This window comes from Gekko japonicus, unplaced genomic scaffold, assembly GCF_001447785.1.
Source record: "Gekko japonicus isolate JY-2015 unplaced genomic scaffold, Gekko_japonicus_V1.1 scaffold296, whole genome shotgun sequence".
NCBI classification, from domain to species: domain Eukaryota; kingdom Metazoa; phylum Chordata; class Lepidosauria; order Squamata; family Gekkonidae; genus Gekko; species Gekko japonicus.
The window spans coordinates 918,800-937,292 of NW_015177014.1; the positions used below are offsets into that span (position 1 = coordinate 918,800).

General features: G+C 43.5%; 1 protein-coding gene across 2 annotated transcripts in view; it reads left to right on the plus strand.

The window, feature by feature from the left end:
* Window positions 1-15,471, plus strand: part of PRPS2 (phosphoribosyl pyrophosphate synthetase 2) — a 36,477-nt gene extending 21,006 nt beyond the window's left edge. The window contains exons 3-7 of one of the 2 annotated variants that reach the window (XM_015427692.1): window positions 3,868-3,966; window positions 5,839-5,963; window positions 9,546-9,719; window positions 10,530-10,689; window positions 13,504-15,471. In XM_015427692.1, coding sequence (XP_015283178.1) covers window positions 3,868-3,966; window positions 5,839-5,963; window positions 9,546-9,719; window positions 10,530-10,689; window positions 13,504-13,596 — 651 coding nt within the window. In that variant the 3' untranslated portion in view covers window positions 13,597-15,471. Of the gene's footprint in view, window positions 1-3,867; window positions 3,967-5,838; window positions 5,964-6,149; window positions 6,307-9,545; window positions 9,720-10,529; window positions 10,690-13,503 lie in introns of those variants that run through there. The other variant, XM_015427693.1, reaches the window with a different exon arrangement.
* The last annotated feature ends 3,022 nt before the right edge of the window (window positions 15,472-18,493 follow it).

Sequence of the window (18,493 nt, forward strand, 5' to 3'; positions counted from 1 at the left end):
TGTCGTTTGAGCTTTGAAGTGGTTCTGCCCTTCAGACTGGAAGGACAATCCAAACCGCTGATTTCTCTGCTAGTCACAGAACTCTTCCAGTCAAGTGTAACTGAAGTGTTTTGTGCCTGTATGGGAAGTTACCTGTATGCTTCTAGGATTTTGCCACAGCCCTGGGAGTCAAAAAACTTTGAGGAGGAGAAGAAGTTACCATTCCAGTCCCGAGAAATACTGAGCCCCAATCCATAAAGGTCAACTACACTGAACACTCAGTCATGTACATTTTTCCCCAGGGCATTTGTGTTTGCCTTAAAGCCCAAAACAGTTACAGGAAAATTCACTCTGGAACAGAATACTCAGTAGGGAGTTTAATTTTTTGGCTGGCTTTTTAAAAGATTAACCATGTCTCAACCAAGCAGCTTTTTACCTTGTATGAGAAAGGTATAAGGGCCATCTGTAACATGGAAGGTAGATACCTCCTTATTAGCCTATACAGAGGCTGTTTGGTCCTAGCAAGAGAACAGCAATGTTCAACATGAGGCTTTGCCATTCTGACACAGGGTTGCCCTTTTGGGTCATGGAGGAACAGTCGAAAATTCAGAACTAATATCTACAGGTTTTTTCCCCATCTGCAGACATTCTGGAAAACCCGGAAAAAAAAGTAGAGGATCTCTACCAATATGGGAAACACATTCTGTTCTGTTCTGGGCAGGAAGAATATGATCTCAAGGTGGGAGAAGTAAAGAGGGTCCCCTAGTCAGGGACAAATCACTACCTGCTGAGGTTTAGACTTAAAGGGATACCAAGACTGCAGGGGTGGGGGCTCAGTGGAAGAATCTCTGCTTTGCAAGCAGAAGGTCCCAGGAGGAGGTGGACTGCTCTGCAGCCCGCTGCAATCATTTTGCGAAGCACTTTGCAAATAACATCTCTTGCATCCATTCAGACTTGGACTCTACACTAACAGTGACAGGGTCAGATGGTCCCAGGGTGCTGATTTGTCCAACTGTGTGGGATACCTTTTAGCTTGTCCAGTCTGAGGATATGGACAGGATTCTTGGAGGTTTGAGACATGCCACCTGCTTGTATGGATCAAAAACTGGCTAGTTCATAGAAAACAGAGAGTGAGTGTAGGTGGGCAATTTTCTCAGTGGAGGGTGGTAAGCAGTGGGGTACCGCAGGGATCAGTACTTGGTCCACTGCTTTTTAACTTGTTCATTAATGATTTGGAGATGGGAGTAAGCAGTGAAGTGGCTAAATTTGCGGATGATACAAAGTTGTTCAGGGTGGTGAAAACCAGTGAGGATTGTGAGGCACTCCAAGGGGATCTGTCAAGGATGGGCGAGTGGGCGTCAACATGGCAAATGGGGTTCAATGTGGCCAAGTGCAAGGTGATGCACATTGGAGCCAAAAATCCTAACTATAAATATACATTGATGGGGTCTGAACTGGCAGAGACTGAGCAAGAGAGAGATCTTGGAGTTGTAGTGGATAACTCACTGAAAATGTCGAGACAGTGTGTGACTGCAATAAAGAAGGCCAATGCTATGCTGGGGATTATTAGGAAGGGTATTGAAAACAGATCAGCCAATATAATAATGCCCCTATATAAATCAATGGTGAGACCTCATTTGGAATACTGTGTGCAGTTCTGGGCACCACACCTTAAAAAGGATATTATAGCTTTGGAAAAAGTGCAGAAAAGGGCAACTCGAATGATAAAAGGGTTGGAACACTTTCCCTATGAGGAAAGGTTAAAGCGCTTAGGGCTCTTTAGCTTGGAGAAAAGACGACTGAGGGGTGACATGATCGAGGTTTATAAGATTATGCATGGGAAAGAGCAGGTAAAGAAAGAGGTACTTTTCTCCCTTTCTCACAATACAAGAACTCGTGGGCACTCCATGAAACTGCAGAGCGGTCGGGTTAGAACGGATAAAAGGAAGTACTTCTTCACCCAAAGAGTGATTAACACATGGAATTCACTGCCACAGGAAGTGGTGGGTGCTACAAGCATGGACGGCTTCAAAAGGGAATTAGATAAGCATATGGAGCAGAGGTCCATCAGTGGCTATTAGCCACAAGGTATAGTTAGGGGCTCTGGGGCAAGTGATGCTCTGTCTTCTTGGTGCTTGGGGGGGGGTCAACAGTGGGAGGGCTTCTAATGTCCTGGCCCCACTGGTGGACCTCCTGATGGCACTGGTATTTCTGGCCACTGTGTGACACAGAGTGTTGGACTGGATGGGCCTTTGGCCTGATCCAACATTGGCGTCTCTTATGTTCTTATGTTCTTATGACCCTTGCCCCTCCTGGATGCTTAAATCTGCTGGGGGGGGCAGGAGACAGTAAAGGCCTCCCCAAGGGAAGGGGAGGTCTCTCCTTCCTTGAAGGAGGCAGAGGTGTGCCCACTCCTAAAGAAATTTACTCTGGACCCAGGAGACTTGAACAATACCATCCAGCCTCAAATATACCATTCTTGAGCAAGGTGATTGAGAACAAGTGGTGGCTGAGCAAGATCAGGGACTCCAGAGTGGATTATTTGGATTTATTCCAGTCTGGTTTCAAGCCTGGTTAAACAGCCTCGGTCACCCTGGTGGATGACATGTGCCGGGAGATGGAGAGGGGGAGGGCATCCCTATTAATTCTCCTGGCATAGTGTTCTTCTGAATCAACTTTAGGGGTTGGGACTGGGAGGCACTGTTTGGTAGTGGTTTCAGTCCTACCTTGAAGGTAGGCTTGGGTTCTGGCAAAGTTATATCTTGTTTCCCCCCCCCCCCCATGCATTTTAGCGTCTATGTGAAGCTCTTGGGAGAGGGCAAGTAGTGGTGTCCAGACACATTTCCAGAGATGTGGCAAAGAAGAAAAATCCAGAATTTGATTCTATTTAAGGCAAAAAACAAAAACAAGAAGAAGAAGCAGACACCCCAGCGCTTACTAGCTATGCTGTTGCATCAGCAACAACGAGGCAAAGTTCAACATGCTGCTGACATTATTGATCCCAACACTGAAAGGACTAAAAATCCTATGAATTGCAAAGGAGAGGTTTGACAGTCACCACTTTTTAGATTAAAAGGCCCTGTTTTGTTTGCTAGCAGTCACTGCGATGACTCCACAGAGAGGACAACACTGAAAACTATACGGAGCTGTTTTGGTTCAGAGTAGCAGCTTTGTCCCCACATTGCTTGAAAGAAGCAAGAGAAAGGGAGAAGCCAGTTTCAGCAGACTGTACTCCAAACTTCTGACCTGCCTTGAGAAATTTGCTCGTTTTTACAAGTTAAGAGTGCTTCATGTGAGCTTCAAGGGCCTTACTAGAGCACTTGCATTTCAAGGATCTGAGCAGAATAGTTCTAACAAGAATAATTTCCATATAAACAAGTAGTCCCATTCTGCCAAATGTTAGGAACTTAATTTTGTGTGTTTACTTTGTGAAAATTGTATTCCGCCCTTCCTTTAAAGAACCCAGGGTGCTGCACACATCGTGCCTCCTGCTCCCTTTTATCCTTGTGAGGGGATTGGCCCAGGGTTCATCCAGTAGATTTCATGCCGTGGGGGTTTTAAACTGGATCTTCCTGGTCCTGGCCCTACACCACCACACTGGCTGTCCTAATATGTATTGTTATTACTGTCATGTATTTATTTATTTGTTTGTTCAATTTATACCCCGCCCTCCCTGCCAAAGCAGGCTCGGGGTGGTTTACATTAAAAATAAAAACACATAAATAACAACTATAACAATCATAAAACTTTATCGAGGAAGCTATTAGTTGTGTCTAGAATAATCCTGCCGTACTCTGTGGTAATCTCACTGTTTATTGATGTAACTCGAATTGGGAGGTTTGATAACTTGTTCTGAAAATGCATAAAACCCGTTTCTTCTGCCTTCAGAGCCGGGCTCCCATTTCTGCAAAGCTTGTTGCCAATATGTTATCAGTTGCTGGAGCAGACCACATCATCACAATGGACTTGCATGCCTCACAGATACAGGTAAGGTTGTTCTGTTCTTGAGTCAGTTCAGCTCTCTGTTACCAGCGCCTGTTGTCCCCTTTTTGACTTCCTGCTATGAAAAAGGGTGGCAGCTAAAACTGCCACGATTTCTTTTCATAGTCGTGATTGCCAGGGCTGCTTTGAACCTGGAGCTCTACCATTTCAGTTCTCTCTTAAAATTCCAAATTTGGGGCCCAGTTGCAGTCCAAATGAAAATCCATCCTTTCCCAAGCTCTCATCAAACCGCTTGTTTGGAACTTGAGCCTGAGATAGTCCGAAACCTTAGATGGTTTCTCAAGGCCAAATGGGACATCTGTTTTTCACTCCCATGAGTTTCACTGTCATGGAATTCACAGTTTACAAAGTGGGGGCTGTAATGTGTGGGAAAATCCAAGATAATAATTCCAAAGCCTGGGTGACTGTTTTGTTGAGAATGGAAAAGTGAAGGACAACACCAGTAAGCAGAAGAAATCAGGAAAGATCAGAAGAGATTACCTGAAAAGGTTTGGGAAAGCAGTTCATTGAAATGAAGAACTCTAGTGGCACTTCCGGAGGCAGCAAACTTATTTAGATCCTGCCATAAATCAGTGTGTCCTATAAAGTCTTCTACTCCTGAAATGCATTGGACTTCAGTAGCTCATTTCCATATTTTCTCCCTCTTAGTACTTTCTGAAGTTCTCTCTAGTTTCAGTTCTTTCACTGAAAGCCCTCCATCAATGAAAAACTAGGAACTAGACTTTTAGAGCATTTTTTCAAACGTTATGCATACGCACAGCATATTATTATTTTTTTGTAATTTTTTTATTTTTCAAGACAAACATAACATACAAACAGCATATTAGACATAGCGTTTCACCAGCATTTCACCTGTTCCATTCATTTTAACAAGTGATTCAGCTTTGTTTCTGTATGCCACAGTTACCCTGTATGCATTCCAGGCATACTTAGGTCCCTGCCATACGGCAGGGAATTAGACGCTAGTGCCGCGGCTAAAGTGAGCCGCAGCACAGTTGGGACGGCGCAGCGGGATCTCACAGATCCCCCGAGCCGCGTCGCAACACTCCCCGGCACGATCAGATGCCGGGGAGAACGCGACGGTGGGAAGGGGAGCCTGGCGAACTGCGCATGCTCACACATGCGCAGTTCGGCCAGGAGCCAGGGATGCGCCGGCGCAAGGACGCGCCGGCGATCCCACGACCAGCGTTGCTGCGGCCCTTCAGAAAGAACCACCTCAGGAGGTGGTTCTTTTTCGCCACGGAGCAACGCTGGAAGGGACGGAACCGGGACGGATCCGGCACGCTCCCCAGATGTTGAGGTGGGATCGCGCCGGTTTGCTCCGCCCCCATTCCGTCCCGCTCCCGGCCCAAATGGGCTCGTATGAACAGGGCCTTAGTGGGTTTTCCCATTGGTTGCTTCTGCCAGAACGTTTGACAGAGTTAGTGATTTCAAAATTTGGCAGGTGCAGGCCACAATCAACAGTATTTAACATAGGCCTTAACAAATTTTCAGCGGGCCTAGGAGCCACCCCAAAAATTTAGGAGCCACACTTATTTTTCATCCTTCAGAGTTTTCTATTTTACTGTCTTCTTATTGCTACCACAAAAACTAATCCTAAATTCTTCAGTTTCTTGTCAATTAAAAAAAACTATAACAAAAGTGTTATAGTGAATAAATAAATACAGGGTAAACATAGTAATCACAACAAAAAAGCTAACCTATATATCTCACACCATACGTCTACTAAGAACCACCAGAAGGCACTTAAAATAAATAACTGATGAGATTTCTAGGTGCCGTAGTGCCCTGGCATCTAGAATTTGTCAATCCCTGGTTTAACATACCAAAAACTAATTCCTCTCTTGTGGTCTCTAGGGATTCTTCGATATCCCAGTGGACAACCTGTATGCAGAACCAGCAGTGTTGCAGTGGATCAAAGAAAATATTGTGGACTGGAGAAACTGTGTCATCGTCTCGCCTGATGCAGGTGGAGCAAAAAGGTAGAATGCTGCCTTTTCTAGCATTCATTCTACAAAGCAGAATGAATGTGCTTTGGGTCTTCTGTTGTCTGCCTAAGTGAACTGGTACATGGGACAAGCAGTGTATGACTTAAGATTGTCTCAGTGCTCTAAAGACCATTCTTTTCTCTCTTCTCTCTTCTCCCTGATTTTGGCCTCCTTAGCTGAGTCCCTCTCCTGAAGGAAGGAGCGTTTCCCTGCTGCTTGCTTCTTGTAGCACAGTTGCTGCAGTTCTTCCTGTTTCTCCCTCTCTCCCTTCTCTGGAGCTGTCTAAGGTTCCTTTCTCTAGTATGAGACCCACCTCATTGTCCCTGCTGAAGTGTAGGTAAGCGTTCGTTGTATTTTAATTGAATTGTTTTGTACAGAAAAGAATACGCTGAGGTTTAACTCTTTAGCTCATGTAAACCATCTATGAAGCATCTCCTGATAGTTAATTTTTCTTTGATAAAATATATATTCATTTACCCAAAGGCATGTTTTCTGTAAGGAAGCAACTGGAATCTTTCTAATGTAATTCTGATCCAGCCTTCTGGTTACATTCACCTCCTGGACTATGACAGTACTAAATCTTCATGCTGATCTCATGCTTGAGGTCATCCTCTGTTTAGAAGTATGGCCTTTGTTTTGGGGGTGTATTTTGGTGTGAGCAATTTCCCCCATGTGCACAGTAAATAATTGTCATGTTTGCAGAAGGAAGGAAGAGTTTGCAGAAGGAAGGGAGGGTTGGCCAAAATTACCCTGCACCTTCTGTTCATGGGATATTTGGTCTGGATCCAACCCTGAGTCTGTGGCTTGGATCCCACTGTAAACTCCTTCTCCTGGGAAAGATTTCCATTAGCAGAATGGGACTTCCCTGCTGTGACGCTTCCTCCCCGCCCTTTCGTTTTGCCAAAAAAAGTTCTTCAAGACTTGTAAGTTATTTTTCCAATATTCAGTTTACCATCAACACCAATGAACCATGCGTATTACATCTCGTTTCAAGTATAATGTTATCAAAGTGGGTAGTGTTGAAATACCTATATAATATTAATTCATTTGGCAAGCACACTAGTCATATCTCATAGTCACATTCATCAAATTTACAAGTCTTGAAGAACCTTTTTCGGCACAATATATCATGGTTGTTTGCTTCCTTTCAACTTCCATCCCATGATCTCTCTCTTTGGTTTGCTTTCATTTTGCCAAGCGAGGGGGAGCTTATCCCAAAAAAGAAGGAGATCCATCCGATGTGCAGCAACATGTCTGTGTCACTGCCCACATGACCTGGAAGTCACATCATCACATCCGGGGTGATGCTCTAGTATTTGGGCAAAAACTCTTTGGTAGAAGCCAAATTTACCATAGAGTTTTTGCCCAAATACCAGAGTCACCCCAACATCTGGGAAGTGATTATGCCATTTCAGATCATGTGGTCAGTGATGTAGACACATCGCTGCACATTGTTTGGGCCTCCCTGCTGCTCCCAGTAAGCCCCCACCCCCATCCCTTGCCGGTAGCTAGGAGGGACCTGGCAATCCTACATGAGAGGCTGATATGAATTCACAACACATAAACTGTTTTATTTCACTCTTATGGGGAAATGGTCAAGTCAGACTCAGGTTTCAGTTTTACACTTGGCAAGTCAAAAGGCAACAGGAATGAGGGAAACTTTGTAGAATTATATACAGTAGATCATTTCACACAAAAATGTAGCTATTTTGTTCTACAGACAGGTGTTTGTAACTGTTGAGAGAGATCACTTTGCTGTCACCACTTCGATAAATAGGCATAAGCTTAGTTGGCACAAAATTGCTAATTTGTGGAGGTAAGAATATACACATAAGCTCCAATTTTCTGTCTTTAAAACTTGATGGGGATCACCCCTCTTTCCTAGGAGTTGTTTTCCTCAGGGAAGGACCACTGGTTCTACTTCCCTATTTCAGGATCCTCCCAGGTCGTTCACTCTCCTCTCCCCTCTCCCCACCTTCCTTCCCAACTGACACTCTCAAGTGAACTCCCTCACATCACCAGTAAAATTCTTCCTGACCCACCTTCAGTGAAATCAAATCCCCTGGCTGGTGATGGAACAGAATCCTCTGTTGAATCCAACTCTATAACTTTATTCAACCAGTTTTAGTAAAGCATAGAGCAATATGGATATCCTATAATAGATTGGCCATTTCAGTTAAAGCCTGGTGATTGTCAGTTCTGAATATTTCTGTTGCCTCAAGTTCAGCAATCCACAGGACCTTCTAGCCTGGTGACACTAATGCATCATCCAGCAGCATGGCTTGCATTATCATATGCATATTATCCTTGTGATGTAGCAGCTGCTTATAATCTTTTCATGTGTAATCTCATCATAGCAGCAAATTATGTGCATACTAATATATGTGCAGGGTCCAACTGTGTTATATAGTTGTTTTCCATGGCAATATTCCCACGAGGAAGTATAGAACTGGTAAGGGAAATAACTGAGATTTGACCATAGGAACTGGGTGAGTGGCACTTGCATGTGTATCACTGCCACATGGGCCACCTGACCTGACTTTAGAGAAACAGTTCTTAGCAGCTGCCACATCGATATGATAACATAGGAACAGGGTCTTTTAGAGATGACTCAAATGTTTTGCCCTCCATATGGAAGCTAGTGTGAAGGCTTCTACCTAGATGTGGGTCCATATGATAGTGACATGAGAGGGCCACTGAGCCCCCCACTTGGGGTGAGATTCCTACTGGCCGCTGGCTTGGGCTTCCAGCTGCTCGACATGGTCAGAGTATTCCATGTGGTAATGTTATAAATGCCACATGCAGTGAAATGTTTTCAGCAGCGTCAGTTTGGCAGCCGTAACATTTATACACTGACCTCTAATATGTAGTAATTTCACTGTGTTTAAGTGCAATCAAATTGATATCGAGTGGTTTGGGGAGGGAGGGAGGGAAAGATAAAACCAAAATCGTCAACAGTTATTTATATCTCTAACTGCAGTGTTGCTGGAGTGGCTATGAGGCAGGGAGTTTGTGAGATAAGGTGGATCATAGTCCCAGGCTTTGAAAGTCTGTTTGTTGTTCTGAAGACTGTACTATGCAGAATAAAAGATCTCCCCTAATTTCTTGGAAATTTGGTTATTGTACAGCAACTTTGATTATATTAACTCTGTCAAGTACAGCTGACTTTAAACCACAACAAAGTAATAACCACGTTCTTATATTAATTTTTAAGGAGGGACTTCCAGGTGCTATGGCTATGATTGCTATATAAAGGGTTGGATCTAGAATAAATTTTCCAGCAGCAGAACGGAACTTTCCTGCTTACCCCTTTCCTACTGAAGCCCACTGCTCTCTGTGAAATGCCCAAGGAACAACATGGGGGGCCCAGTATCTGCAGTGGGAAGAGGGAATCAGTGGAAATTGCAAATGTAGTCTGGATCCAACCCAAAATGTTATTGGGAGACCCTTCCCATAACTTATCTACTGGTAACTAGACATGAAATCGATAATGTTAGCCAATTAAAATATGTCTTTACATGTAAGTTTTTTTTTATTTTGAGAGAAATGTTCACTATCTGTATCCGCACACTATAGAGTCACTTCAATTGCCGACAGACTTAACGTTGAATTCGCCCTGATTCACAAAGAAAGAAAGAAAGCCAATGAGGTGGACCGAATGGTCTTGGTTGGTGATGTGACCGGCCGTGTAGCAATTCTGGTGGATGATATGGCAGACACATGTGGCACAGTATGTCATGCAGCAGACAAGTGAGTAAACCCTAAGGGATCTAGATAGACTTCTTGAGCAAGACAAGATGAATTGGCTAGCAGAAACGGTTTCTCAGAAAACTTCAGACTTGTGGCTGTTTTTGCATTTACTGAGTTTCAGTTTGTATGAAGCGGTTCCAGAATAGGCTCAGACATAGTAGAATGTCATTATTTTAGGCTCTACTGTAGAACCTTTGATAAGATAGAACTTCTCCATCTTATAGATTTGGTCTGCTACCAGATCAGCACTGTATATTAATCACTGCACGTTATCAGTAATGCCCAAGAAATCTGCAATATCCTGCATGGAAACTACTTTCATCTAATAATTGGGTAGCATCTGGTGGCTTTGACAATAGCTCTGTACAAGGCATTGTGTGACTTCAATATTCTGATAGTTTTATCAAGATGTGCTCTCCACTGACATGAAAAAATAAACTTGGATAGAAAGGAGGAGGCTGCAGATACCTTTCAGGGCTTGGGTAGATGAGGAGCAGTCTTCACTTCCCATTGCAGTGCTTGCTTACTTGAGTGCATATAGCATGAAACAGACAATTATAAAGCTTTATGTAGTTTGACTTCATGTACTTCAAAGTCCCTGAAGGATACAGATCACAAAATATTCCATCTGCCTAGCAGGTTATCCACCCCAGCCAGCAGACTTGAAACAGCACTTTTTATTACCTTGAAAAAGGTTTTCTTGTACTGGTAGAAACATAGAGGTAATCAGGTTTGCTGGTTCCTGAAACTCCCTGTCTGCAATTATGAGCTTATGTTTATGGCATGCTTTCCCTTCCCTGTGTTTTATAGGCTAGTGTCAGCAGGAGCGACTAAAGTGTACGCCATTCTTACTCATGGAATTTTGTCCGGCCCTGCTATTTCTCGGATCAATAATGCTGGTTTTGAAGCGGTGGTGGTAACGAACACAATCCCACAGGAAGAAAAAATGAAACATTGTCCCAAGATCCAGGTAATGTACTAGTGTATTTTGTGCTGCTGATCTCGAAGACTCCGCTGTCTGTGCTTCTTGGCCAATTTAGGTATCTGAAAATAGGATAGGGAAGATAATGTGAAATGCCCTTTCTTGTGCTATCAAAATCCGTCTCTTGCATCTGAGAGAGCTGATAAGTAACAGATTTAGGCTTTGCTCTAATGAAGTATTTCTACAGGCAGAAGGAATTCTGCCTGTGGAACACGAATTTCTCTCCTGCTGCATCCCAAAGTGCCCCCCCAATACTGCTCCTGGGGGGGGGGGGTCACCTGTTCCTGCTGTGTGGCCTCCAAGCCTTACAGTGGAATCCATAGGACTGGAGACAAGCACTTTCCCATTACTGTAACACCACCACAACAATGTATTATTGGTCTGGCCAAGCCCTATAAGGAGTACTGAACAGTTTCAGCTATCTAGTCCATCTCATCCATCATCAAGTGGCTGTAGGGCTTGTTATCGTTGATCTGTCTTATTGGTTTTTATTGCTGCTGGGTTTTAGTGTTTTGCTATTTTTATGATTTTTATGGCCTAAAGCCACCATGAGACTGCATCAAATATTTTGCATACATAAATGTTCCTGAGTCATCACAAGCAAAGGAAAGCTGGGTCAAAAAAGGACCTCCCCTTCACAAAGAATCCCGTGGCCTTTCCCAGCACACGAAGACTGCCAAGGCTGACTCAGCCGAGAGGTTTCTTCCAGAAGGTGTTTGCCCGGAGGGAGGAGTGATAGGTCAAAGCCCCTGCAGCATCGTATTTATTTATTTAAATATTTATACCCTATCTTTCCTTTGTGGCGCAAGGCAGCTTACAAATCCAAAATGAAAACATACAAACCGCAGCAAAACCCCAAATAACACACACACACCCCTCTGTGCCTGCAGCCTACGCCCCATTAGAAGCCCTGGCAAATAAGACGTCCTTGCCGTAGCTCCTAGGAATTTCCAGAGGTGTTTTCCTCTCCTGCTTCCTTGGGGATCCTGGTGCACAAAGTGGGAACTGCGATGGAGATGGCATGGGCTGCTATCGATGCCCGCTGGGCTACCTTAAGGGGGGGGGGGGGAATCAGTCAGTAGATGGCAAGATGAGGGCTGTTGTTGGTGCATGGGGAGAGGCGGACCTTTAGATATGTCGGTGTTAGGCCAGGAAACCATGACAACCAGCACTTAAATTGAACTCCGAATCAAACTGTTATTTAAAAACTGGCAGGATGTCTCCTTGTCCACTGGCCCCTGACGTGATTGAGCTGCCACAGTCCGAACCAGCTGCAGTTTCCAGGTTGCCTTCAAGGGTAGGCAAGGGTAGAGCGCATTTCAGTAATCCAGCCACGAGGTTACAGAAGCATTGAGCCATACGGCCAGATTGGCCGAGTCTGAGAAAGCTGGGAGTTGGTGAACCAAACACGGCAGATAGAAACACTTTTGGCTACCACAACAGTCTCCTTTTTTTAAACAGCAGGGTTGGGCTCATGAGAATTCAAACATTACTTAGGGTGGTAATAGTAGTAGTAGTAGAAGAAGAAGACAACATTGGATTTATACCCCACCTTTCACTTGGAGTCTCAGAGCAGCTTACAATCTCCTTTCCCTCCCCCTCCCCACAACAGACACCCTGTGAGGTAGGTGGGGCTGAGAGAGCTCTGACAGAAATTGCCCTTTCAAGGACAGCTCTTGTCAGAAGTATGGCTTGCCCAAGGTCATCCAGCAGCTGCAAGTGGAGGAGTGGGGAATCACCTTGATCGATTGCTTAGAGCATGCTCTCAGTTCTGTTGCCAAGCATACCTGCTATTTCTACTCCTTGTTTTCTTTATTTTAAACAGAAATAATGCAGCAAATGTGTGAGAACTATAAATAAAGGGGTAAGGGTGCTGTCTAGACATTGGTGATATTTAGACTGATTGGATGCCTAAACAGTGGAAAGGTAATTCCAAAGGGTAGGCGTGTCGCTCTGCAATAGAACAGTTGGGTTTGAGTCCAGTAGCGCCTTAGAGAGCCACAAGAGTTTCGGGGTATATACGTCTACTTCTATCTGACAAATGGAGGTTTGACTCTCAAAAACTTATCCCCTGAAACTCCTATTGGTCTCTAAGGGGCTACTGAACCCGAACCTGTAGAACGTTACCAAGCCACTGGCTCATGGATGGGTTCAGTTGAAATAACAAGGCTTATGTAAACAGTTTTCAATGTGGTTTCAAATGGCTTCTCATTGCCCTCTAGTGGTCAGAGGTGGACCAACATGTTTGTGCTCTGCTATCAATTTTTAGAGAGACAGTTTACACTCTTAATGTTTGCTTTCCTCTCAGATAAGCTGAAGTGAAACTGAAAGTAGTATGCATGAGCCAGGGTCACATTTTTTCTCTTCTCTGTGTGTATTGTGTGTTCTCAAGTTGGCTCCCACTTACGGCACCCCTATGAATTGACCTCCAAGCCATCCTATCATCAACAGCCTTACTCAGGTCTTGCAAACGGAATGGCTTGATTGATTGATAGGGTTGCCAACCTCCAGGTAGTGGCTGGAGATTTCCTGCTATTACGACTGATCTCCAGGCAGCAGAGATCAGATCAGCTGGAGGGAAAAGGCTGCTTTGGAAGGTGGACTCTGTGGCATTATACCACATTGAAGCCCCTCCCCTCTCCAAACCCTGCCTTTCTCTGGCTCCACCCCCAAATCTACAGGTATTTCCCAACCCAGACCTGGCAACCCTATTTATTTAATCGATCCATCTCATGTTGGGCCTTCCTCTTTTTCTACTGCCTTCAGCTTTTCTTACTTTCTCGTTCTTTTCTTATCTTCTAGGTTATTGATATTTCCATGATTTTGGCAGAGGCCATCCGAAGAACGCACAATGGCGAATCCGTGTCCTACCTCTTCAGCCATGTCCCACTATAACTGCAAATTGACATCCATAAGCTGCATTTAGCAGCACTGTATTAAAAAAAACGCAGCACATGGTTAAGATACTGAATGTCTGAAAGTTTCATATATCCTCTCTTCATATAAGGACCATATGTCATAACAGTATATAAAATGGACTCTCTCTTTTTTTGGTAGAACTTTTACAGATTCTCTTGGGGCTTTAAGTGGGGAAATATAACTGAGATGGGCAACTATTATGTGACAAAGGCCAAAGTTATCTCAGGAGTTTGTTTGTAGTAGATGTTGCTGATAGTTATAAAACCTCACACAGAACTTTTATCTTAAATTTGTAACAGACATTTTAAAAATTGGGTAGAGGGCCTTCTGAAGACATCAGTATCCTGTCTTAAGCTAGCAGATACATTGCCTTAGGGTAGTTTATACTTTGAAATGTCTATACAATAATAAGTTACTTTTTTGTCAGTGAGAAAAACATGTTCAGAAATGTCTGTTCTCCTCACAGTTGGCTTGCAGCCACAGTCCACTTGACTTGTGAACTGGCATTTTTACAGTACAATCTTAAGAACATTTTCCTGGGAGTAAATCCCATTGAGCAGGCTTAAGTAGAATTCTGAGTTAGACCTGTTTAGGATTGCGCTGTTAACTGTAAATCTTGGTCTCAGAACTAAAGATGGTTTTGTCAGCTTTCTACATTTGCTTTGTGAATGGATTTTTTTTAATTTTTAGGTTTAGAGCATATGAAGGCATTTTAAAATGCGAAAAAAGGTTAACTGTTGACATGAATAGTACTTAGTGCATAACATTTTGTAATTTTTAAAAGTCACACCCACTGACAGTTTATCCTTATAATATCTGTAAAACCTTGGCCATTCCCACTATTATTATTAATTTTTTTTTTTGCACAATTGAGATGATGCTTCAGTCATTTCTCTTCTTCTTGACTTTGGTGAGCCTCTCTCATAGCCCCTTTCAACATCACTTTCATCACACTAGAGCCACTGCAGCACCTCTCTTTTCCACACGGTGGGGCCCCAGGTCATATTTGAAAGGGTCCACCACAGTATGCACCTGGAAACTGGAGGGCCATTGGCAGGGAAAGGAGCTGCAGTCTGAATTACTTTTATGGCTCAGGGCTTCTGGCATTACCTAAGTTGTAAAGGGAGCCATGTTGCAATAGCTCTGTTGCTGTGAAGGTAACATACAAGCCCTTGAGTTTCTCATCTTTTACTACTTTATCAGTGTTTGAGAAATGCTATAAAAGGGACCAATGTTCCACCTCCGTAATCATCTGCCCTTAATTTTTTAATCAGGGCTTACACTACAGAAGAGAAGTCTGAGCATAGTAATACTTCTAAAATTGGCCTCTTTTCTAGCTGGAGACTCTCATTATCCTCAAAGTAAAAAAGAAACAACAAAAATAATAATCTTTACTGTATTTCCCTTGAATTAAAAAAAATGTTTCTCACAAGACCTGATATATTCCACCTGCGAGGGAATTGAAGTAATTTGATAAATACGCCGCTGTAAAATGGAGCAGTCCACAGCTTGAAACAAGTTGCTAACCTTGCATTAAAGAAGCTGCCAAACTTGGTATTCTTAACAGAGTAAGCAAAGGCAACAGCCAGATATTCTTCTTAATGGATGTGCATCGTGCCATTGGATGCCAGTGCTTGGATGCTGCCTTGTGAAGATAAACTGTTAACCCAGGTTCCACAGCAAAAACAGCATACTGATGAAAATCTGAATAGAATTTTAAAGTGGCTTTCACTTGCTAGCCTTGATGTACATTCAAATGCATTTATTAACTGTTATGTTTTGACAAATATGAAGTAGGGTTGCCAAATCCTTTTCTTCTTGCGGCGGGGGGCTCCCGGACTGCGTCCCTAGCGTGCGTGCGCCGCATGCACGTCAGCCGGATGTGACGTGCTCACGCTGGGGGCGGGGCCACATAGAGTTTTCCCCTCAAATGGCTGTGGCCCCACCCCCAGCGTGCCCGGCGTCAGCACGTCACATCCAGCTGACGTGCACGCCGGGGTGGGGTTTCCCCCGGGGCCCGATTCTGCGGTGGTGGAAATTGGGCCTCCAAAGCGGGGGGAAATCCGCCCCCCGGGGGAATTTGCAGCCCTAATATGAAGACAGAGAGAGATTGTAATTAAAAATGCATGAAGTTAATGAACCAAAGAGTATATTTTTTCTAGGCTTCAGCTTACCCAAAAGAAAATGGCTTGTATTCTACCACTCTGCTCGACAAACTCAGAAACTTCCTTCCAGCCTAAGGAGCCTTTCTCCAAGCTAAGTAGCTCCAGGAGCCACTTCCATAAGAGGAGGCATTGCACTTAACTTCCATAGACTGATTATATCCTGTAATTCTTCAGTTGTTGTTGTGCCATCTTTTTTTTTAAGCCACAATCTTACCAAAGCTGTACCAACTGAAAATGTTTTGTTTGTGATCAGATCTCTGTGTCAAATGACATTTGGAAAAGGTTGCTGACTATTGTGTTACAATTTTTCCCCTCAATAAAATTGAAAATGTTATCCTTACGGGACGGTAGTGGTGTTCAACAGTCTAATGCAGGAGCAGAACATGATTTGACACCAAATTTGTATGTGGTAATAACCTAAATGAACTACACATGAATATTTATAGTGTGGCTTATGTAGGTTACACAAGCCCCTTCTTACAAGCGTAAAATTCAAGGATTTAGGAGACCAGGCAGTGGGTACTCCTGACATCCCACGCCTAGATAATGTCTTCGTATGTCTTACATGCCACTATAAAATGCTCTTCCAGGTGGGCTCTACTAACCCATACGAGTTTCCAGTTACATGTCCTAAAATAGTCTGTGACATCCTTGGCCTCTGAATTTTATGTGTTGGAAAACTCTCGTGACCATGCTGGGGCTTTATATGCATGTATGTGTGGCATGTTTTCTATTAGTCTAATTTGGACTTTTAATTCAGTTTAACATCCATCTTTTATAAAAAAAAAGTTTTAAGAAATTCATTCTGTCATGAAACAGGTGTCATGAAACAGGTGTCTGTATCTGAAATACTTTATACATGGTAGAGCAAACAGCTTCTTTGTGATGTGGGTTGTTACGCCAACTGCTTTATTTACAGCAGAGGCTAACTAAATTTTAACGTGAGTCCTGGCCAGCTATACCAAGGTCGTGTCTGAACCCAGAGTCCCAGTAATGTAGACCACACGGGTGTTTTTCCAAAACAAATAATCTTTTTACTGAAGGATATCAAAGTCACACATACAAAATAATCAGTCTCACAATAGCATACGTTCAAGGTTCCTTTAGAATTACAGAAATAGAAATAAAATAGTTTCTTATTTACTTGAAGGTAGGCAGGAAGATCGGTTCATACTTGCCTGTTTCAGAAGTCTTGTCTGTTGCAAGGAAAAATAAAGGGACAGAAAATAGTGTTTACAAGTTTTACCTACTTCACACTGTTCCAGAACCAGCCGGTCAAGTGTGTGTCTGTGTGCATGTAAGCGGATCTCTTTGGCTGTGCATCCCAAAGAGATCCGGTAAAGACAAAGAGTTTTAAAGCAGGAAGGGGGGGGGTAGTAGAATATGGCCAGCCAAAAGACTTGAAGCATGGTCTTTTCATTGATGGTAGAATGTGGCTAGCCCAAGACCTAAAGCATGGTCTTTGCGTTTTATAGTTGAATCACCAGGTGGGTGGCACCTTGCCAAACTGCAATCCCACCTACTTACAAGTCCATCCCATAGTTTTTCCCTATTGGTGCATGTGGAAAGGGGCAGGTATTCTATGGGTTGGGCCAATATTTGAAATACTACACTATCTCATGGAATGCCATCTGGCCAGGTGTGAAATGTCAGCTATCCTCTTTAAAGTACAGATGAATCTTGGCTTTCCCAGGCATAAACAGGAAACTTGCAATACAGATGCAGATCAGGTCCGTGTCCTGCGTGACATCCAGTCTTTTCCGTAATGGGGGATTTCTTCCTCTTGGTTGTTGTTCTCTGCTCACAATGGCTAACATGTGCTCTTTCTTCCCATGATGCTCTGAGCTGAATGTGTGCAAGCTACATTAACAAAAAATGCAGGCAAGTGTTCCCTATGTGAAGTCTCTCACAGTGGGTGAGGCAAACAGCTTTCTTTGGCTCATGGTATACAGATGTGTGCACAGTCCATTTGTTGCGTGTGTAAGCAGATATAAAACCATAAATTAGTTCATTTCCCAACACGGTGATGTGTCCCAAACTTCTGCAAATGGTTTGAATATCTGTATACATCTGTTTTGCATTTGATATTGTGCACACATGGGGTGCATACTGGTAGTTTGCAATTCTCCCCCCAAGGTCAATTTTAAAAAGCTTTCGTTTACACACTTGTTTTCTTTGTTTCCAGCAGCGTCTTTGGGGAAATGTCCTTTCTCCCTCTCCCCCCAAACCTTTGTTGGTCTTAAAGGTAACACTGGACTCAAAATTTGTTCAGAAGAATAGAGGAGGAATGTGTAAAGAATTGAGAAATGCAGGGGGAGGGGGGCCTGTGTTTTAAACAATAATTGAACGTACTGTCTTCTGCATCTTATCTTGCTGTGTTTTGTTTCTTTCAGCACTTCTCTCCTAGCCTGGCCCCCTTCTGGTGTTAGTGCTAGACTGGGACAAAATGCTTAAACAGAGAACAGAAGAGCAGGTAGATTAAGGGACAGGAGGAGGCAGGGTTTTGTTCCTTGCTTTATATACTTTCTATACCTCCTACTTATTTATGTGTGACCCCATCTGATTTTACCCTTACTTTAATTAATCAAAGGGGTTATTTGTTTGTTTTTCTCCTAGGGGACTAATAGCAGTGAAGGTGGGGAAAGGGGATGGGGGGGGGGGACTAAACTCTACCCCAGTACCATGACCCTAATCTAAAACTGTTGAAA